This window comes from Magallana gigas, chromosome 5 (genome assembly GCF_963853765.1).
Source record: "Magallana gigas chromosome 5, xbMagGiga1.1, whole genome shotgun sequence".
Taxonomy (NCBI): Eukaryota; Metazoa; Mollusca; class Bivalvia; order Ostreida; family Ostreidae; genus Magallana; species Magallana gigas.
The window spans coordinates 29,963,655-29,988,040 of NC_088857.1; the positions used below are offsets into that span (position 1 = coordinate 29,963,655).

Here is a 24,386-nt window from a genome sequence, read left to right on the forward strand (position 1 = left end):
AATTCGGGGGGGGGGGGGGGGGTCAAAATAAAGAAGATATAAGCATACCTGAGATCCTGGTTAATCAGAAACTTCGTTTTTCATTTTACTTAAACAGAATCGAGTTTCTCAACATGTATCATTTCTATCTCTCATAGAATACATATATTACCGTTCTAATTGCTTATTATTGCCATTGCTTACAACAGCGATGTAGAGCAAAATCAATACCGGGTATCAAAAACGCTTTGTAAAAGTCGAACCAATATTGTAAATTCCGTATTATGACGTAGTGCGATACTCGGACTACTTTAAATGCAAATTTTTAACTTTTCAGTTGAAATTGAACACATCATAATAAAATATAAATCAAGGTAAGAGTTCAGCACATTAAAGTTAAGTTATTTCAAATTTTAATATTGAAAAATAGGTTCAAAATTTCTTTTGAAGGCGAAAAATTGTGAAAGCCTCAGCTGGCCTTGACCTTACAAAAAAGTTGTGAAAACCTCAGCTGGACTTGACCTTACGACACACAGATCACAAAACTTACCTTCTGTTATGCATTTTTATATAAAGAAATCATGAAGAATCAAAAAGATGAGGCAGTAAGGGTTTATCTTTATTGTTTACTTTTTACTGTAAGTACTGTTTCCTGTTAATGGATATGCTTTATTCCATTGTATTTTTCAAATGGAATCTATAAGTTAAAACACGTCCTGTAGAAAATTTTAACCATTCACTCAATATAAGACAGTTATAATCAGTAATCTTAAATTTATGATAAAAAAAGAAGTTTTAACAGTGATGGAAAATTTCATTTCACTTCTAAATGTAGTAATAAGTTTTTATCTTTCCATTTATTTTCTTGATTTGTTATTTTGGTTTCTGCTTTTTTTTGTTTGGGGGATGGGGATCAAAGTCCAACAATGATCTGAAATAGTACAAATCAAATGGGTTCATGAATGCCAACCATATCTTCTGTATCACCAGTGAAGCTAAGTACTAACTGCAAATATTATTAGTATGGCGACAGGAAACAAAAGCCAGCATTAGGATATATCAAGAGGAGTGACAGACAGTTATGCAGGAATTCCACTCCAAAGCAAAGGCACTATAGTCAACAACTTAAAGGTTGTATGGAAGAATTTGTTAATTCAGGTACATTACTAATGTAAGTAATCAGAGAGAGAGAGAGAGGTATAACACTAATTAAGTTGATAATTATGGAGTTACCATTCTCGTTTGAAGGTACATCAACGGACATACATTCTGAAAGCACAACAACATGGACTTGAGTCAATACATGTATACACATTAAATTACAATAAAATACTATATCTAAAATTACGTACAATTAAATACAGCATTACCTGTTTAATCAACACATACATGTTTTTCATATGCACATAACCATAATTTTGAAGGTCTCAGACCTTGTAATAAAATAAGTTTGTTTTCATTGATTTCAGATTAGAAAGGTTTTGAAGGAGTATATTTAAAAAATAAACAGGTTCTACTGTATTTTTTCAGCAATACAACATTCAACATTTTAACATGCATTCTCTTTTTTCCCCTCATATTAAATATCTATCCTTTTTTTATACAACTTTTGCTTTTTGAATAATAAAGAATATACAGTTGAACTTCGTTATCTCGAACACTGATGTCTTGAATACAATGGATATGTCAAAGTGATTTGTAAGTCCTAAGCACATATTAACGATTTTACCTTCGATATCTTGAATATTCGAATATCTTGAAGTTTTTAAACAGTCTATTTCGAGAAAATGAAGTTTGACTGTATATTCATTTGCTAATATTTTATAAAAAAAATCATCAACATATATATCATGATGATCTTCTTTCGGAGAATATGGCAATAATATTGAATCCATGCTTGAAAGCCCAGCCATAATATTCCTCTGACAGTATCAATCAATAACCCTGCACAAAACCACCATAAAAAGCCTAGCAGTTCACCTTACTGCACGCACAATAAGATTTCAAATCTGTGCACAAAATGACTCTAATCTGAACTCTCCATCCATAAACCTACCCTACCGAGGGCAAACAGGAGACAAAATCAACAGCCTATCTGACATTTCCACCGGGGCAGCGAGTTTATCATATGAAACCTGACACCAATGAAACTAGTCGTTCTGAAAGTAACGTTACGGAAATATTTTATTATATAACGCTTGATCAAATAACAACACACTTTCTCACTTTAATCAAAATGCCCATCAAATATATATAAATGCAATACCTAGCATGCATTTAAGTATTAACAAAGCATTATCAAATTCAACCAAAACAACTACTATACACTAAAATTTCTTGAAGACTTTGAGAAGCATGCATTAATTAGTATTCTGATAATGGTATTTCAATACCCACTACTGCATTTGTTAAATCATAGAGTAATGGAAGGATCTTCATTAATTAGTTTAAGATTCATTATCTTATATTTGATGCTGCTTTTTGGTTTTTAAATGTGTGGATGAAACAAAGTCAATATACTGTAGCAAAACTTGTCACATTGAAATGACCTAGATTGAATCATGTCTACAGTAATAACACAGGAGGCCCTTATTATCTTACATGGACAATGATTTGAAAGGCTATAAACATTATGAAGTTCTTTTGTTTGTACCCTATAAGGCTCATAACCAACAAGCGGTTGAGAAAAAAAATTCTGGAACGAGATTCATAAACAATATAAGGACATCATATGATCCATGGTTAAGACCACACCCTAATCAGAGAGAAAGAAAGAAAGAGAGAAAGAGAGAGATAGAGTGAGTGTGTAATAAGTAAGCCATTTAAAATACAGCAGAATCGGATGATATGATATATTATATATATATAAATATATATGACAAAAGGAAAATAAAATAACGGCCACAGTGTATCCATCACAACAATCATCAGGCAGCAAATCAACAGCACAAACTGAGAGCTACCCACAACACCAGGGGGCCACCATGCAAGCCCCGGGATGATTGACAGGTTCCTGGTACCTGCTCGACTCCGCCTCCCTAGTTCACCACTCCCGCTATCATGGCGACTATGGCCCAGCCCGTGGAGACTAAGTTTTTCAGTTAAGCCGTGGAGTTTTTCAGCCAGTCCTGAGTGGTGCCTATCTTTTTCAACCAGAATTTCAGTTCCCAAATGTGTAATGGGGGCACAAACAGTCTGTGATGCGGTGACTGCCGCCACATCCTTCAGATGTAGATCCTTACCCACATCCTTCAGATGTAGATCCTTACCCACAGTTTGCGGCGCCGGCACCGCTTGTGAAGGCTTCTTCATGAAGGAGTAGAAAAGGTGTTTGCATAGTTCCTCTGGCAATTCAGCATCCAGGTACGTCTCCATAAACAGCACGAAACAGTCATACCCAATTGGCTGAAATCAGGTATAAAGAAATACACTCATAAACAGTTCTATAAATATAAAATATAAATGATTTCACGTTGAAATTATTTTAACATTAGTATTCATCTAACAGTTACCATTTGAACAACACATCTCCTTACAGATATGTTATTCAATCTTTTGGAAGGATATTATTTTTTTTTTTCTTTTTTAAGTTCTTTCATGCAAATTTAAATCTAAAAAGAACAGACCCCCTAAAAGAAAAATCAATTCAACAAACCTCATCTTGGTTGTATTTGGATAAGCAGCCATCACCATTGAATTCCTCTAGGACATCTTTTAACTTCTTCGAAGAGTCTGGAATGATAAAAAAGACAATTTTAAATACACGATTAAAAACACAATTTCTGTTTTCAACTCTCTAGAATGAAAGAATCATTAAAAATAGTCTCATCGCAGTTAGTCATTAGAATAAAATCTGTGTTCTGCAGACTTAAATCTTAAATATCTTCAACACTAGACCACAATTGAATTTAACTTAATTAAAAAGAGCATCTTTTTTTCCCATACAGTCTCAGTATACTGAAAAAATTTACCACACAGTTCATACATCTACCAAGCCCATTTCAAACCTCCATCAAAGGGTCATGGGAAAAAATGGTTAGTGTACTCATCTAAATAGTTTAAAGGTGCATGAGTTGTAAATGTGGTTTGACCATAATATATAAAAATTTGCAAGGGGATTGGGCTGATGAAAATAATTCCCTTTACCTTCTCATTTCAAAGGTATGTATGTGTATGGCTTTTAGCTAGATGTTGAGTTTGCATGAGAGAGAGAGAGAGAGAGAGAGAGAGAGAGAGAGAGAGAGAGGCTTTTTTGTCCTCAAAGGAATATAATGCAGCCATATTTGAATTGACAATATAGGGTGGTTTTTTTCAAAGTTCTCAATAGAGACATCCAGCACATCATAATCTGCTAGATCTGACTTACCCAACTCTATCCACTTATTAAACATATATTTCAAAATATCCGAGCCCAGTGAACGGAAATCCATTGTCCATCCACCACAAATGCATTTTACTCCCACTGTCACCATAACATAAAGGAAAGCTTATTGTAAATTTACAACAACGTCATCCCTGGGTTTTTTTTTATAAAATGTTTACATGTGCTTGACATGTACTTTGATTACATATGTATACACTCCAGAGGAGCACTTCAAAACGCGACAACGCAACATATCTACATCACACGAGTGTCATCCAAATGTTTGTTTTTCCAGCACACTTTATGCACTTAAAAGTTCCAAAGGATTACAAATGCTCGATTCTGCAAACAAGTGACAACCTCTACCATTATTTTGTGTAGAAGAGATGTTTTTTAAAACAACATTTTTGCTTGGTTATTTCCTTGTGTGCATGTCCGGAACTGAGTGACAAACTTCCTTCAATTTCCCCAGCCACCACACTTAACAACTTCATATTCCTTTTCAATGAGGGCTCTTTACTCTTCATCCGGTCTTCCTGAGCTCTTCTGAGCATTCCATTGACCCTCCTATCTCAGTAATAAAGAATTTTAAGGGCCAGGCATTCAAAACGAGGAAATAAGGAATTATCTCCCTTGAAAGAGTTGTTTTGCCATCTTAACACAAAGAAAAATATGATAATTTGTAATGAAAATTGATCATAACCAAATGCATATAGACACTATTATACCTCTCCCCCCCCTCCCCCCCCCCCCCCAAAAAAAAATTGTACCAAATGGGAAACTGACGTATGACACATGTATGACAAATAAACAAACATACTATATAAAAAAAACCCATGATAATAAAACTGAAATACATTCACTTTTTTAATGATGAGATTACCACTTAAATTACAAGCAAAACTATTTCAGATTTTTTCCCCTAAAAGCTGCAAATGGAGGCAAATCTTTATGAAAATGTATTAAAGTGTGTATGCTTTTGAAAGAGGCAGAGGACCTCGTAAAGCTCTATCAAAACAAGATGTATCGGAGCCAGTAAATCAGCCTAGCCATTAGGCCACAATTTGAAGGACAGAGAATTGAGAGAATTAATGACTCAAGGTATTCCTTATCTCCGCAGCTTAAAAAGACCATGAGCTCCACAAATCCAGCCACATAGTTTTATACACAGACGGATAGCAATTTTAATCCCGTCCATTAAAAGGCAAGGATCTATATCCAAAACCTTTCTAGCAAATTGCTCACCAGTTAAACAAAAAAAAAAAAAAAATCAATTACATAAATGATCACGACGAAATATATTTAGAAACTTTTTCCCCTGTCAACTGAGTTTTTTCAAATATCGGTAAATGACTAGAAACAGGGCCGAATCTTTGGGATTCATTGGATTAACCAGGCACCATTAATGTGGTTAACCAGGATGCCACATTTATACGTTCCCTGATGATGATTGCTGTGTACACACATGAAAAGGTAACATGACTGCACAAGAGTATGAAGCTTATAATACTGAGCTTTGTCTCTTTTTTCATCCACCTGCATTCCTTTTTTTTTGGTTTTTATTAGGGAACACACACATATATCATACTAAGATATAGCTCTTTTCAAACCATTCTAACCCTCTATTTCTCCCTTTGAATTAAAAAGACTTCTTTTAAGGACAACAGTTGGGAGTGGGAATGACATTGTGAGCCATTTTTTTGTGTGAATACAACATTAGCAGAACTCAGGAGTCAAAGATTTTGATAATTTGTATTTTGCACAGTATATAGGCATGATTGTTAATTGCTAAATTGATATATATTTTAACTGTAGCCATTTTGGTCATGACGAACATGAATACTGTATATCAAAGCAATTTCATGGTGTTGATTATTTGTATGCCTGGATAAACATGGTGAACTGTATAGTAGAAATGATGAGTGTTTGAGTACACAGGCACATTGTAGTATGCATGAGTATGAATGACATAATGAGCATATTGTAAGAAAGAACACAAGTTGGTTTAGGCATAATGATCACTTACATGATGTACATTGTACAGAAGTAAGAATGATAATCACTAACATGATAGGGTTTCAGCATGATGATTTCTTACATGATGTACCTGGTATGGTTAAAACATGGTGATCACTTACATGATGAAAACTGTACAGAAGTAAGCATGATGATCACTTAAATGATGTTCATGGTATGGTGATAGCATGGTGATCACTTACATGATATACATTGTACAGAGGTAAGCATGATGATCACTTACATGATGCGTATAGTAGTAAGCATGATGATCACTTACATGAGTACACTGTACAGAAGTAAGCATGATGATCACTTACATGATGTGTATAGTAGTAAGCATGATGATCACTTACATGATGTGTATAGAAGTAAGCATGATGATCACTTACATGATGCGTATAGTAGAAAGCATGATGATCACTTACATGATGCGTATAGTAGAAAGCATGATGATCACTTACATGATGCGTATAGTAGTAAGCATGATGATCACTTACATGATATGTACAGTAGTAAGCATGATGATCACTAACATGATGTGTACAGTAGAAAGCATGATGATCACTAACATGATGTGTATAGAAGTAAGCATGATGATCACTAACATGATGTGTATAAAAGTAAGCATGATGATCACTTACATGATGTGTATAAAAGTAAGCATGATGATCACTAACATGATGTGTATAAAAGTAAGCATGATGATCACTTACATGATGTGTATAGTAGTATGAATGATGATCACTTACATGATGTGTATAGTAGTATGAATGATGATCACTTACATGATGTGTATAGAAGTAAGCATGATGATAACTTATATTATGTGTATAGAAGTAAGCATGATAATCACTTACATGATGTGTATAGAAGTAAGCATGATGATCACTAACATGATGTGTATAGAAGTAAGCATGATGATCACTTACATGATGTGTATAGTAGTATCATGATCACTTACATGATGTGTATAGTAGTAAGCATGATGATCACTAACATGATGTGTACAGTAGTAAGCATGATGATCACTTACATGATGTGTACAGTAGTAAGCATGATGATCACTTACATGATGTGTACAGTAGTAAGCATGATGATCACTTACATGATGTGTACAGTAGTAAGCATGATGATCACTTACATGGTGTGTATAGAAGTAAGCACGATGATCACTTACATGATGTGCACAGTAGTAAGCATGATGATCCCTTACATGGTGTGTATAGAAGTAAGCACGATGATCACTTACATGATGTGTATAGAAGTATGCATGATGATCACTTACATGATGTGTATAGAAGTAAGCATGATGATCACTTACATGATATGTACAGTAGTAAGCATGATGATCACTTACATGATGTGTACTCCTGGAGCTGATGGAACTCATCTGGACTGATCTTCTTCCAGTCAACATCAGCCATGTTGCACTCTCAGATTACACTAGACCTTTTTCTTCCTGTTAACTATTGTCATGATGGTGTCACATTCAGCAAGATCTATAAACAAAAGATGATCAATGTAAAACAATGTATCATTTACTTAAACAAAACAAAATGTTTTGTAAATTGAGTTGAAAAAAGATGAAATTTATTTAAACTTCTATTGATCCCATTCTTCTATGATCTCATTTCTAGAATGTTCACTGTAAACAAATATTGTAAAAGTGGTAATTTACGAGTAGTGGAAATTAACACTTGTTACACAGTATGCTAAAAATTGCGGGGAAAAAAAATGCACCTATGGTAAAAAATTGAAAACTTTAGAGTGGTAAATTACACATCCGCATATTAAGTACCAACACATATATTGTTTGACTATAAAACATGTACTTTAAGCCAACAGCTTAAATATTAACCACTTTTACAGTATATTAAATGTACAATAACCTGAAAGCTACACCTTCAATCAGTCTATACAATCTCTGGCCACGCAAGAATCAACAGAGACATTCAATATTCACAGAAGTCAATTCAATTTAATATGCTTGGCAGAGAAAGTAAATATGTGCATGCAAATAGCACTTAATATAGTTCCAAAATAAAAACTTACAAACCAAATATATACACTGCACAATATACACATGAATGCACCTATACGACACATTCAATTCAACGTTGATTTGATATCCTGAAACAATGTGGTTGTTTTGTAGATTTTTTGCACAATGAAAAAAACACCATCCGCATGATAAAGATTTCTTTATTCATTGAGGGACACTTTACTTGAGTGTATGTAGCCAATGTATGAAGACTAGGCAACTTCCCTGAGCACACACAGTAGGCTGTTGCTACCTTAATTGTAACAACTCATAATCCTCTTTCCCTTTCTCCTATTTGGTCTATTTCGTTTTTGACATCACAAACAAGATGACATCTTGACTTGTCATTGTGAAAGTGACAGCTAGGACTTTAATCATTTGAAGTCTACCCGGAAACAACATCTTTGCACACAAAGACATTTTCTACTTGTTACAAATTGAATTTTTAAGCTCTCCAGTTATAATACCTTGTCCTGTTTGAATAGCCAATAAAGATCACTTGTTTTGGTTATCATGACTGCGTAATGCAATCTGATTTGAAATTCAAATCTAGAAGTAAACTTATTGATACCAATTGTACATGCAAAATGTAAAAATTGATCAAACAACGAACTTCAAGTAACAACCATAAAAACAGATGTAATCATAGCATCTAGCCTGCAGCCATGTTTGGCAAGTTAACTGGTCTATAAAATCCTACAGCTACCGTTTTTGATGTGTCATCAAATATTGAAATGAAATTGAAAAAAGAGTCCTTTTATTCTAATAAAATATGATGTTCTGGAAATTGCTCTGAAGCATGTGTGTGCAGAGCACTAAATCACTTCATCATGTTCATAAAGTAAAATTCTACTGTTAGTGTAATGTCGCAATGTTGATCAATTACAAGGCAATTACTTCTGAAAAAAATAATCAGCTGATTTGAGAAAGTTTTATGTACAGTGAGTATAGTATAGAGTACCAATTCAATCAATTAATTCGGGAATTCAGGTACAAATTTTATATGTTTAACAAATATACTGTTTGCATCACCTCAAAATGCTACATACAGGAAAATAAAAAATACTACACTTTAATAGGAAACCACTTTTTAAATGAATAGATCAAAAGTTTGATTTTTGTTATGTTTACAAGAAAGACTTATCAAGACATTTCCTCCTTTCCTTTTCTCCTTTAATCAGGAACAAAAATTCTTATATGCTCGAAAAATATGCTATATTCATCATCTCTGCATTTTTATCAATTTTAAGAAGACTGAAAGGGCAATAAACTACTAAACTACCCATTAGAAAGATCTCTTAATCTTTTCAGTATTTAAACTCATTTTTAAACAAAGTACCGGTACTCTCTCTCTCTCTCTCTCTCTCTCTCTCTCTCTCTCTCTCTCTCTCTGTAGATCTAAATGCTACAGTTTTGTAGCACAACCATAATTTCTCTTTTTTTAAAGTTAATAAAAAAAGTCTTAACATTATTATTGAAGCTATTCAAAATATTGATGTAAGCTCTTAAAAAGCCTTATACTGCTCATAGGCTCATGAGCTCAATGATGGAAGGGTTAATGCATAAAGTATTTCACCAGCAATGGTCATGGCTTGGATTTTTTCACAGGGAATACTGAAAGAGTGACTGTAGATTCTTTATTAAACATGAGGAATTAATACCGTATCTGCATAAAATCCTGAGAAGCATCCCTTGCAGAATTTAGGACTTGCTTTTTTTTCTGACAGTTGAGAACTACGTGTAAGCAAAAGTTGGGTACTCACTGTGTTATTGTCTCGGGAATTAATACAAAACAGTGGAATCACAGAATTAAGTACTCTCATAAAAAATGGGAAACTACAGTATTTCACAGGGGCTGCTAAAATACTGTACATCAATTAAAAGTACATAATGACAATTCAATTTTGCTTTTGTGTTTCTCAAGAAGGATTGTACCAAATCAACTTTTCATAAATACAATTCATCGTCTCCAATAACATAACACTTCTACTGCCCAACGAATGCTAAATCTACTTACTTGGAAAAAATTTCAGTCGAGTCCCAATCAAATGAATCGGTGAAAGTAGGTAAATCTGGTCGTGCAAAAAGGTCACATCTCTATAATCCCTTCTGCAAAGAAAGCAACATCATTTGATAATAGATTAAACACGTACTTCATGTAACACACATACTTTCAGTTCTGGATTGTTAGCTCCTCACATTCACAGCCTGAACTATATGTAAATAATGCATTAATAATAAACACAAATCTCTCTACATATTGACAACCCTTTACCTGTAAGGTAATATGAGCTATAGTCTCTTGCGACATGCAATAAAAAAATTTATAGCCAAAAAACGATTCCTTCTCTCCAATTCCCAATGTGGTATAGAAAAAAGAGGGGGGGTTTCTGATCAAATGCTCACAATATATTTAAAAGCCTGCAAAGATCGGTCAGGACCCTCTATTACATAATCAAAAGCATCTAGCTGCGACATTCCGAAATATCCATAACAATCGGCTGTCTATTTATGCCTGTGATAAAAAATATCCCCTCCCACACACATACACATCATCGGGCTGGCAAACACAAGACACTGAATTACAAACTAGGTTAGCTGGTCGCTCTGCATATTTTGATGGAAGAAAGTGAAAAAAAAAAGTTTAAAAAAAAAATGAGAATTCCACAGATGGTATTTCATGAACATTATTATATCTTCAGCGTAGTTTTTTCAGATGGGGGAAGTTTATAAACTGTGCAGTTTTCTCGAGAACAAACTATTTCCATAGGAGTTTTGTTACGACCCTGTCAGACGTTATGAGGCACCATTTCGTGGCTTATTCTGCCACATAATAACCCCTGTGTATGGAATCAGCTGTTATGTATAAACTCAATGAACAAAACAACTCGCTAATCAGTATAAACTTTCAACTTGAAAGCATTTCAAAACAAAATTTTTTTTAGATATATATTCAAAAAAACATTTTTGTCATCCATTTTGAAATAAAATGAATTTATTCGATTAAGTACAAGCTGCAGAAATATTTTAGCAATCCGATAGAGAGAATTTGAATGGAGTTTCATTCTCTTTTTTCATGATTCAGGTAAGGGGTACATATACATATTTTACAGTAAAACACATATAATACTTAGCTTTTTTCAAATAATCACTTTTTTAAAAACCAGAGAGCACTAAGATGACGCTTATGAATACATATCCATTGTAATGGTATATTGTATTAAGTTAAACATACATAAATGATGCATAAATACTTACAGGACATTACAGTCAACATGAACAGTGGACCTACTATGCATTAGGGGGGTACGTTGCTGTATGGAAAATAAAACCTTTTTTGTTTCGATCTACTAAAACAATACGTAATGTGTACATAACATGTATAATGTGCACTTTTAAAAATTCAAACTGATTAAGTTAAAGCCTATCCCTTATTTATGCTGCAATAAATATCAATTAAGCAAAATGATTTCTCAACACTGAGGAGTATGGTGAAGGTGATACAACAATAACATAAAACTTCCAGTTTCATAAAACTTCCAGTTTCATATATTAAAAAGACTTAAGTTTAACCAGGAATAATATATAGCTCAATAAGAAATCACGAGCTTCCCTATCTATAACCACTAACCAGCTATGTAGATTGTGATCATTGGAGTAGGTCTTAAACAACACTAAAAACATGTAAACCAATCGGCTGTAGCCAGGTTTTGTACTGTGTTTATGGCCGGGGTTGGTCTACGAAATTTGTTTCTGATTATGTAATCTTTGTAGATTAAACACAAATTGCGTCACTGTAAACCGAACACATAAAAGGGAAGCCAACTGTTAGCTTTAAATCTTATGAATATGTAAAGATACTCTCTCAAAATGAATGAATAAAATATTTCTAATTTAATTTGCTTAAGAATGAAAGCCTTAAGGTTAATAAACTTAACCCAACAATATGATCATTCAATCAAGGAAAGATCTTTAAGCAAAAAATGGATATGAAACAGGCAAAAATTTAATCCCCCCCCTAAAAAACATGTTAACCATTAAAAGTTTGTATCACTCCTCATTTAATCTTTGCACCATTGATAAAAGCAGTTATAATACTTCATACCCTAAATTTTTTCTTCTGACATTCACATCTAGTCACCAATGGCCTTGACATCTGTTGTCAAGGATATTCACAGCAACATGACAATCATACGCCAAATGGTATTTGTTGTCCAATGCAAAGATAAATGCATTTTCTTAGAAGAGATGGCATTTCCAAGAATTATGCCTCCTATCTGTTAAACAGTCTTTGCTACTGATTTGATCATTTCTCGGCTCTATCAGGGTCAAATCAAGTTTGTGGCCAATAGCATATATCATGTATTAGATGATTCTGAAAACACAATATCCTATAACAGAGCTGCAAAGCAATCTGTATGCATGAGGAAAACACTTCCTCTCCACCCCCCCCCCCCCAAACCGCTGGCTCCCATATATGCCATATCCCAACAGCCAAACCCAACCTCAACACAAAAATCCCACTAATCTTTAAAAACAAAAAGAATGGCTTGCAGCTATAGTAAACAGACATACCTGAAGATCCGTGGGCATGTTTTATTTCACTGCCTCTGTTAATCCCTGAAGTCTGAAAATTCTATTTCACCATGTTGTTCACTGTTGACTGGTCTCCTATAGATGCACCGTGAGGAAGATTATCTACAAAATATCAACGGATTTTGCCGTCAGTGACAGTACATAAACAAACGACTCTATAGAAGTCCACATGCTACATAAACAATCAATAAGTCCCTTTATATTAAATTGAACACAAGTATAAATACATGTATAAACTCCTATCATAGCATTTATCTCTCGATCATCTTCACTTAATCTCAAAGTATAATACATGTAGCTGGTCTTCATGCAGATTAAAAAGCCAGGTGCAATGCATGTGCTTTAAAAGGAAATTTTTTTTTACAATACAATGACTTATGTCTTCGATTTGTCTATAAATAACCATGCAATAATATTGTAAACCATTTCAGAGAAACCAGAGCTCTTGGTCCGATTCATAAATTCATTATATCGCTGACCATGCGTGTATGAATCATATTGAACATTGAGCTGACAACTTTCATTGCCATCAATTTAATTAATAGCCATCGTGCTTAATATGTGCACAGGTCACAGCGACATTTCGCTGTCCAAAATCTGATCCATGATGGAGTGGATTTCATCCAATCGTCTGCTTATTGAATCCACCAAAATTATCTGGAGAGAACTGAAGGATATACAATTCAGACCCTTAAAGAACTGAACTTTTCCACTATCATTTCTAAATTGCCACCATGGTTATACGCATCCATTTTGCACTGTATAAAATCCTTTTAACCAATACACTATATTCTCAACCAAGTTCTCGATCATCCTAATGTCATGGTCATTCCGGCCACATCACCTCCAGCTACATGTACTTTGTGGAGCTGATGGAAACCAATAATCAGCCAGCTAGCTTACTAATTAAGTACCTTGTTCATAAATTTCACCCTTAAAACTTGATTAATATTTGAATATTGACCTATGCTATACATGTATATGCTACAAACAACATACAACCACATACAAACAACAAATAAAGGCAATTGACAACAACTTTAAACAAGAAATTCCAGGTCAAGTTCATTTTATAAACTAAAAAGTCTTATAAGCATAATTGGGGTACACATACATGTATGTATGCATGTACATTCATACATGTGACGAAACTGCAAATACTTCTTGCTAATCAACTCAATTACATGCAACCACTATCAGTGCTATTTTTGTATGCATATCCCAGCAACTTTAAATTTCCACTAGATAAATGCATTATTCATGTATTGTTGAGAGTTTTTTTTTTTAATATTAAACTGTCCACAGTTCATGTATATCAAATGACTAGCTGTTCATCAATCACAGAACACAGGGCTATCAATGTTGACTGAGTTGCAGTTTCGCCCTCTCTCTCTCGGGATCAAAAGCTAATTGAGTTTTTTTCTTCCAGGCAGAATGGTCATCTGGAGGAGAAGTTTGGTCATGCACACACATTTCTTAATATCCCTGACAAGATTAGTCTTTTGATCTACTGGGTCACATCCTCCCACACTCTGTATTCCCTTATGAGATGGGGGGGGGGGGAAGAAAGAGGAGGGAGGTGGTTGATTGAGGACCTTATAAAGCTTAACTCTCTTTTCTGCCAGGAGTTTTCCCACAGTGCATTGCTGGTCATTGGAGGAAACAAACCAAGCATTAAACGAGTGAATTTACTGTTCTATCTGATCTGTGTAGTAGTACAATCCACTACTATTGATTGGAAGAATGCAGGCAATCAATGGATATTTATTACTGTGACCTGTCACCATCGGTTAAGGGGGATACGCTGTGCATGCATTTAGATTGGTAATTAATGCTGACATGATTGGTAATTAGTTAGTGTATATATTGACATACTTTGACTTGATCAATGGTGTAAAACAATTTGTCATTAGATCATAATGATCAAGTGAATGTTGCAATGTTTCCACTCTAGTACATGTATATAAACTCTCTACAAGTATATACATCTATCATATAGTTATGAAATTCACATACACCTTTACCTGCAGAATATTTCATGCAAATATAATGCAAATTAAACCACCAATAACTTATTCATATCTTCTGATGAAATCACAACACTCCATTTCTAGACGCCCACATCAAAACATGTATACATATCAAATTACTCTTTTATATTGTCAGATTCTTGTTTACAAGGACGCGTTTCAACACCAGTCTTGATGCATCCAAGTAGCAGGAGACACGTGAAAGAATGCATGCTTGACTTGGCAATTAGTTATGCAATACTCAAGTCATTTACAGAAATCGGCAGAAACTTCGTGGCAGCTTTGTGTAATAGTATATCCTTACGTTTGTTCATAGATTTGCTTTCCGAACACACCCACTCAATGGGCTCATGGCTCCGGGATCTGCAGATTCTCTGCATTTGGAAAGACTTTGAGTCAGGTTATTTTGCCAACACAAATCAGGATCTCTTTGTGAATGGGTTTCAATGCAAGCTTATAAAACATCCAATGATAGATACAAACCGGTAAAAGTGCACAAAATAACAGCAGAGAAGTGCAAGCAATAATTTAATCAATTTACTCACATCATTATTGATTCCAAGAAATATAAAAAAATATTTATTTTGATACCTCTCTCTCTCTCTCTCTCTCTCCTCTCTCTCTCTCTCTCTCTCTCTCTCTCTCTCTCTCAAATTTAAACATACATAAGTTTTGCATGTCTTATCAAAACACATACTTCATAGCTTGAGAAGAGTACCTATGGTACTGTGACATCCTACTATTTGCTTTAAGCAGGTAATGCCTTGTAAAACTCCAAGATTTATTTTATCAAGATTAAAACAGCTCCTGTTTACTGATCGTCTGATATAACTCACACCAGAGGTGAAAATAAAATTGATATACATGTAGTCATGGAAAGAAGACATTTTTACAACAGAACTAGATTCTATTTAACTGCACTTTATCATAACAACTTCCTTCTGTTTTCAGTTTATAGCTTTAAAACACAAAAAAATCGGCATAAATCAGTTTCTATTTATTTCCATTCAAACGTCTTTTAATACAATCTTGAAACCTCACTGGTAGTCTACCAATGAACTCAAGGCTGGTCGGCAAAAAAAACCATTACACAGCCACACCCAAAAGGTAATGCTTACTGGCTGTCAATGACCCTTCGATCAATCAAAAATAAACAGTATATATGCGCATAAAAATGGATATAAACTGCCAAAAAAAGAGTCTTCTGAACAGTTCAGTGCTGGTATGGATACAGTGTCAACTCAGAGCAACATTGCAATAAATACAACAAACTGTTGACTATGCTGGATATTAAGATCTTGATACAACAACAAATTTATGCACCCCTGAATTTCCTTAAACAACAACAAAATTTAACAAAAAAATTCAATTACATTGATTAAACTGCATATAGACATGCAATTAATCAATCATAGAATATAAGCATGCAAAATGTTTTCATATACATGTGCAGCTTAATATCCCTCCTTTTCTATATCATATACCAGATAGATCATATTCTCCATCTTTCTGACCAAATACATGTACTATAATAGGAACAGACAGAATCCCCTGCATGCCAAGCCTAATCTCAAATGATATTATCAATGTGCATAATAGCAGAACAGAATTATATAGGTCCAGCAAATTCAGTTGGCATGAAGTGTATGAAAACAACTTAGTTACACCTGTATTTCTATCATCATACCATGCAGCCACCATCTGACATAAAAACATGACATAACATTGATCGACCATGTACCACAAATACAAATTTAAACGCCCACACCGTTTTCCCGATTTCAATTTCAAGGAGGCTGGATGGTCAACTAATTAACCATCAGATCTACCTTACAGTTTTGGACGTGATTTCTTTATATTTAAATAAATATGATGAACCATAGACAATTATTTTATTAGAAAAGAAAAATCCTAAAATATTTGAATATTTTTCTTAATCTTAACACAAAACTCTTTTTCTAAAGGAGATAAATATAGTATGAAAATGGCAATGACGATCAATTCAAGCCCTTTTAAAACTATATAAATCAAATGATACGGTAATCAACGCAATCCTATTCAAAAACTCAGTTTATTCAATCATATGCTACAGCAATAAATTTCCATACTAATGAGTCACTTCAATGTCGCTTCTCTCTCTAGAGTGTCTAATCACTCATGCATTCATTTTTTTTGAAATATTGATTCTCAAAATCTCATTACGACCAACATACTTCAATGTTCAATCCAATGAATTAATTTTTTTCATTCAAACAAATATGTGCTACATTTGTAACCTTTGAAAAGAAAAAAAAAGGGTTTCATGATGAAGTTTTAACAATATATGATGTGTTTATACACTAGGACGCAAGTAATTAAATCAAAATTCACAGTGATCTTATTGTAATTACATACATGTAGAGAAGAAAAATGAAGTTCAGTTTTAGGATGACATGGTATGTACCAATTGTTCACCATTCAGCCATCCTATATACCACAAAACTGTGAACTAAGCCATGGATTAAGCACCCTTGCCTTGAGGCCTTTATGAAGAGTAGAGCTACACCATATCACTGACCTCAAATTCATTCCGATAATTATATACTATCTAGCTGCTTTGTACAGCCCCAAGCTACCTCTCATAATTCATATCTAAAATGAAATTAGCATCCTAAACTCATATAGATTCATATACATTAAGCTTTAGCCAAACCATATTGTACGTCAGTAACATGTATCAAGATCACCAACATATTAAAAACCGCACCAAAAATAAAAACCCTTCACAATCTATAAGTTTCTGAGGTGGAAAGTAACTGACCTTATCACAGCTATATATAAATAACAGCTGTTTAAACATCCGACTATATTCATCAATATCCCACATGCATGTATTGAATATAATGTTCATCTAAACAGATGTATCATTATAAACTTGTACTGACCTTGGTTTGGTTGATTAACTATTCAGCTAACCAAACCTTTTAGACCTCCCCCCCCCCCCCCCCCCCCCAGATACCAGTAGTCATACAATACTTAATACATGTATATAAATAACATTACCACCCCCCCCCCTCGTCCTCCCCTAGATACCGGTAGTCATACAATACTTTAAATACATGTATATAAATAACATTAGCCCCCCCCCTAATTCTCCTCCCTTGCTAACCTCCAAGATCTATCATAACATCATTCAGATATTCACTCTTGTTTCTCCCCTTCTGGCTATGTATCTTCATCTCCTGATGTTACCGTTTTAATTGACACATTATTGAATGGAAACAAAATTACTGCCTCCATGTAAATACCACAGCCTGCAAATGTGTGACAGCACAGGGGAGAAAATATGAATGTAGGTAAATATTAGCATACTGCATAATGTAAACAAGCCAAGAGGAATGATACTAGTACCCAATATCAATTAAAGCCTGTATGGTTTCTGGTTGATGAGCTAGAAAACTGCTACAGAGCTATATGGCAGATCTTAATTATCAATGGAAATGCATATTTGGGGAGACAGACATGCAGACAAACATTAGTCTTGCATCGGTCTACAAAAAAAATGTAGTGGAATAACTGAAATAAATGACAGCTAGTGCTGCTGCAATGAAAAAAATGTTATGTGCAAATTCCAAGTTCAAGTAACTTGATTGTGTTTTGTGTGTTCAATGTTTTGTAATATGATGCTTGTTTTTATAAAAGAGGGCAAAAAACTGTCAAAAAATTGTAAAAGAAGTTATCCGAGAGATTGCATTTCCAATGTCCCAGTGATTGGTTTGTTGATTATACATGTAGATTACTAAACTATGCATTATAATCCACTTACAAACATGGATTGACCTTCAACTCAGATACCGGTAATTTTAAGATATCCCTGCTATAAATACCAATGCCCAAATCTGACCTTTTTACTTCAAAATGACCTTGACCTTAAACCTAAGAATCATACAAATACCCATACTTCATGCATACATAAAATCTTATTCTCAAGGTGGAGTTGTCGGAAAGACTTTAAAGGACAAAAAGATTAATAGAAAAAGAAAGGACCTTGGCTCTTTAGAATTAATAGAAATACCGCTATACATGTACTACCGATTACTGATTCTTCAATGTAAAATAATGCCTGGACTGACAAACAACAAAAGCAAGACAGTTTCCTGACTCTTGCCATTAAATTGTTGCATGCTGCTGTAGTATATTCAATAAAGAGATAAATGCGGTGTTTTATATATCGGCAATTCTCTTACTGAAGTTTGATCAAGTAGCCAGCGTATGACATAAAATGCATGATAATGATATTTGATTACAGAAATTTTATGATCCAGGGAGTTCATGGTTCAAACTCGTAATGCTGTCGTTTTGAGTCAGCTAGTTTCTACTCGAACCTTGCTTCCATGCAGAGTGATGGGCTAACTACAAAGACTGTATCCAACCAGAAAAAAAAAAAAAAGGAAAAGAAAAAAAACGCCAAACTTCACCATCAAGATATGTCATGTATGAAGATCAATATATCATATAGTGTGGTCGTATGATGGATTTATTAATTAACATTTCGTGAAATGGAAATTCTGTCAGACCTGGGGGGATGATTTGTGCTTCAGAAGGAATAAGATGGGGATTGCTTGTCAAAACCGCCTTAAAATAGACCCTCGTGAATTAATCTATTGAATTGTCTGCGAATAAGTTCGACGTAGGTCAGATGAAATGTTACTTTCCCGCTAGATTGCTCTTTTGTTGGAAGGGTGTATGACGTTTTTGGGTTACGGGGGAATTTCATCATGTCATGTTTCTTACTTAAGGAGAAAATGGCACCAGGGAGAAAGGAGACTATATAAAAGGTGACAATTCACTCAATTCAAAGACACAAAATGAGATCCACTCGGTGCACACAGCATCGGTGTGAAGGACACACTTAATCCCATAAACGGGAGAATGTAGAGCCTTCTAACCTGTTTTCCATACATATCTAATATACTGTATAGTAGCATCATAATTGTAACTAACTCTTGCAAACCCCAGTTCATGAACCACACATTTTAAAACTAATTCTTTCTTTTTTATTTACTAACCAGTGATACTATACCGGTCTGAATGTGAGCCCTTTTCTTGCAAAAATATCAAATATTATTTCCAGTTGAACTTGATCACCATAAAAAAATCTTATTTTGTTTTCTTTTTATCAAAATAAATAAATTTTGAGATTACATGAAACATGATAATATCTATTGGTTGTTGAAGTGGGTCATTTTTTTCGCAGTTCTCACTATACCTTCATATCGATCTGAAATTGGTGCAAATGAGCTATAGAAAAAACTGTACAACCAAAATATGAATATTAAGCAGAGAATTTCAAAATTATATCACTCAGAAGAAAACTATTTTTTCAATTTATAAATAAAATTTACAACTCGGACAAATACACAGTAACTATGGTGCAAAATGATTTCTTTTCTACCGATACTTCTGTTCACAATGTGTACAGTAACAAACGATGTGTTTGACAAACACCAACAATTGATTTCTTGGGCTTAACTTGATAACTTAATAGTGGGCTATATGATATCTCATTTATGCCCTGTTTGACCGAAGACAACCTATCTTATATTGCAGTGCAATGCCATAAATAAGACAGACTGAGTCTCTAAGTATGAAATTATTCTTCCATTAATACTCCAGTCTTGCACACTATCATTTCTAAAATGATTATGTACATGTATGAACAGCAGCTATTGTCCATCTCGTTTTTCCTAACTGCCATCCTTATATTAAAGAGTAGAGCGTATCAGTAAGGGGGTTTTCTTTTCCCTTTATCTAATGAACATTTATACTCAACATACCGGTACATGCATGTCCAGAAGGAGCTTTGAAGTAAATTGGTTTTCCTTATAAACATGTTAAGAATTGGGTGTTTCCCCCTGATAAACATCATGCATACACACCTAAAATCACTGATAATATCAAACAAGTCAAGACTCAAACACAGATCAGCTAGTTTTAAAGTGCATGCACCTCTAATAAATCTGTTCACCACAACAAATTCTTAGCTAGAGCATATCAGCTTTTTTAAAAGCAAGGAATTCACATATATATTCATTGACAAAAATACACGAATACCGGTAATATACTTTTTAAAAATCATAATATGTTCCATATCTTATTTAATGTAACTGGGTTTCATTCAAACTTTCAATTTTTATGCCACACTTGGCTGTCCAAATTGATTCTTTTCCCTTCTTTTTTCAAGACATTATTTAAGTCATTTTTTTTCAACTAAATCACTTTAAATTTCAATACATGTAATTTCATATGCCCATTAAAAACATCAATGTCAAATTTTCCATTTAGAAAAAATACTATAATTATATACTTGCAGTATAAAGCTCTAAATTAATGCCTAATTCACAGAGTATTCACACATACTGTCATCTGCATGTTTCTGAATACAAAATAATTTGGCGTTAAAATTAACTATATTGTACTCACAACTCGAATTCTTGATGATTGATGCTTAATAATTACCGGTAACCATTCAAAAGGTTAGTCCGGACTCAATGCTACATGGCAAAAATAAAATTACCGTATTTGTATGGAATTGCCTCCTGCCTAAAAATCAAACATCTTTTCTTAATTTGTTGTTTTTTTCGTCATACAATTTTTACATAGTTACATGTTCAATCTTATTTTTATTTTTAACCAATCTTTAATAAGTTGAACTTCCAGTTTAAAAAACAAACAAAAATTCCCCGACCCTCCCACCTGGGTCTGGATACTTCCAGGCAGCAATTCCAAACAAACATTTTTTTAAGGATGGCCCAACCTTAATGACTATATATGCATGAGGTAAGCTTAACACAACACAGTTAGTGACAGTGTAAATTACATGCATTTATATACACATACACTATCCGAAGACTGACTGAGAGTGGTGTAAATGCATGTACATAATATCTGAAAAATGTTCACCTTAGATACATGTATCATCCTAATACATGTATACAGATTGTTATTTATCATACACCTACTGCAAGTCAAATGGGTCCCCCATTGAATTCATATATATTCATATTAAAACATTGTAGCCATAAATCTTGTATTATAATACATATTCTAGTGTCTTCTATCAAAGAACTCCACTTACCCCCCCCCCCTCCCCAAAAAAAAATCCAGACTTGATACAAAAAACATATTTTTGTTTCAATATCTGTTTTATTTACTTTTATTAAAGAAATTACATAACTGGAAAGTTTTGCCTCAGATGCCATGGCAAAGGGTAATCTTGTTTCAAAATCAAGTTATATGTTAAATTGAGTATAGTTTTAGTTTTCTATGTTACATATATTATTGTGATCTATTTCTAAACTGAATTCATTTCATTTATACATGCAAATACATAAAGATGTGTACATGCACTGATTAATATCTGGGCAATGTTAATGCAATGCAGGAAAACATTATTTTATTATTACATGTAGTTGTTCATTGTAAAATCAGTTCAACGTGCATATATACATGTACAATGCATATCGCACAAAAACATTTCCATCTTTCTTCCGTTCTCCCCGCCCTTTTCAGGATGTTATTGATGGCATAATTTTATGTAATATAATGAGTTTCATAATGTAACTATGACCATAATAATGAGGTATATAAAAGCTGGTGCATCCCACTGAATTTAAAATGATTGCAATATTGAAAACAATCACTTTTTTAGATGCTTATAATGTATACTTTCCTCCCTGCATAATCAAATACATGTACTTATGTCTAGTTTTGTATTCTCTAATTTATTATCTTACCTCTTTTATATTAAATGGTTTTAAAATTTCATCCTTCTATTCTCCCAAAATGAAAAATAAGTATGCTACCAATTATTCTCTCTCTCTCTCTCTCTCTCTCTCATCTTACTCTTCTCTTATTTTCTCTGGCAAATTAAATTCATCAAAAGGCCAAAAATCCTCTTCTTATAGGTATCAACTAGCTAAGACACCCACCCCAACTTCTACTTGACAAAACACAATCATGCGCCACTTAAATGGAATGCCATTATCTTGACGTAATGGTAGTAGAAGCACATGTATTATAATTATTAGTACAAGGAAATAGTGTGTGCGTAGTACTGGAATATAAATGAAATCTACTTTTATAAATCAGGTTTCTATTAAATGACTAATGTTTGGGACAGTATCTAACACTTAAGGCATCTCTAATTTAAATTCATTTTGTAGATGGGTATCTTTTCAACATAAACAACTTTAGAAACCTGTCTACACTGCTTGGCACTGTCTTGTATAAATGGGAAGGTGTTCTAAATTTACTATGGTCTACTTCACAGCACTCGAAAAACAGCTGGCTTTTTAAAAGTACATGAACTAGATCAGCTTAAATGGTTATAGAGGGAAAGTCTTTCATTTATGTGATTAACTGACATTACACATCCTTACCCAAAATCTTCTCTAGAAATCAAAGAATCAAGAACTTATTGTTGCCACCGTTTTATAATGAATTACTTTAGGATTCGTTCAGCACTGACCATTTCTTCAGCATGTTAGTCAATAATGTGTTGAATTCAGTACATCAGATATTTTTATTTTTTGAGAGGCAGTTGGGGATAAAATTAACAGCTGGTTGGTCATGTTCTTGACAAGAAATGTGAAGGACTTTTCAACTCCTGGCATAAACAAAAGAAAATGAGAGAGAGAGAAAAAAAAATCAATGAATTCATTAAATTACATTACATGAAATACATGATGGAACACCCTTAACCTTCACACACTTGCGCCTCACGTTTTCTTTTATCCTGATATTCCAAGGCATGCTACTTTCGCCGTTTTGGATGGCCGACAGCGAAACACTGTACATGTAAACAAACCCTCATGCCTTCGTGAAAAAAATGTCTGTGTATTTCCCCAGAGGTCGGCGCACTGCAAGTTCTATAAATATCCCACACAACCATTCTTACGATCGTCTGCATTTTTACCTTCTCGGTTTACTCCACTGAAATTCAACATTCTTACCTTTCCAAAAAGATTCCTTAGATCCCGCTAAAATCCGTGCTGGTGTACAGATCTACCGTGGTAGCACGAAACTTCCTCGATCTGTGCTTAGAGCTTTTCAATCTCCTTAATGAAGAGTAACTCGCGCAACTGTCGAAGCCTGCCACCCACGCATTTCTCGGCTGTATCTTGATTAAATTTAGAGGCGAGCTAAGGGGAGTAGCTTTCGTATATAAATAAATACATGCTGGAGATTAAGCAATTTTCAGAACGGCATACATATTGCTAAAGCACATAAGACCCAAAATGTAACTGAATAATCTTATGTTAAAGAATATTTACACGCACCATGTGTTGAGTGCCTCTGCATGCCACGCGCTCGCACT

The 24,386-nt window shown here is 33.9% G+C and overlaps 1 protein-coding gene across 12 annotated transcripts in view; it reads right to left on the reverse strand.

The window, feature by feature from the left end:
- LOC105347404 (diacylglycerol kinase beta) overlaps window positions 1-24,182 on the reverse strand; it is a 55,225-nt gene extending 31,043 nt beyond the window's left edge. For 4 of the 12 annotated variants that reach the window (XM_066084134.1, XM_066084125.1, XM_066084126.1 and 1 more), the window contains exons 1-4: window positions 4,346-4,778; window positions 3,635-3,711; window positions 3,000-3,384; window positions 1,213-1,248 (exon numbers count right to left, since the gene is read on the reverse strand). In XM_066084134.1, the coding sequence (XP_065940206.1) occupies window positions 1,213-1,248; window positions 3,000-3,384; window positions 3,635-3,711; window positions 4,346-4,451 (604 nt within the window). In that variant the 5' untranslated portion in view covers window positions 4,452-4,778. Of the gene's footprint in view, window positions 1-1,212; window positions 1,249-2,999; window positions 3,385-3,634; window positions 3,712-4,345; window positions 4,780-7,718; window positions 7,861-8,413; window positions 8,539-10,419; window positions 10,512-10,677; window positions 10,701-12,977; window positions 13,101-24,021 lie in introns of those variants that run through there. The other 8 variants (XM_066084128.1, XM_066084132.1, XM_066084130.1 and 5 more) reach the window with 8 other exon arrangements.
- Window positions 24,183-24,386: the final 204 nt, after the last annotated feature.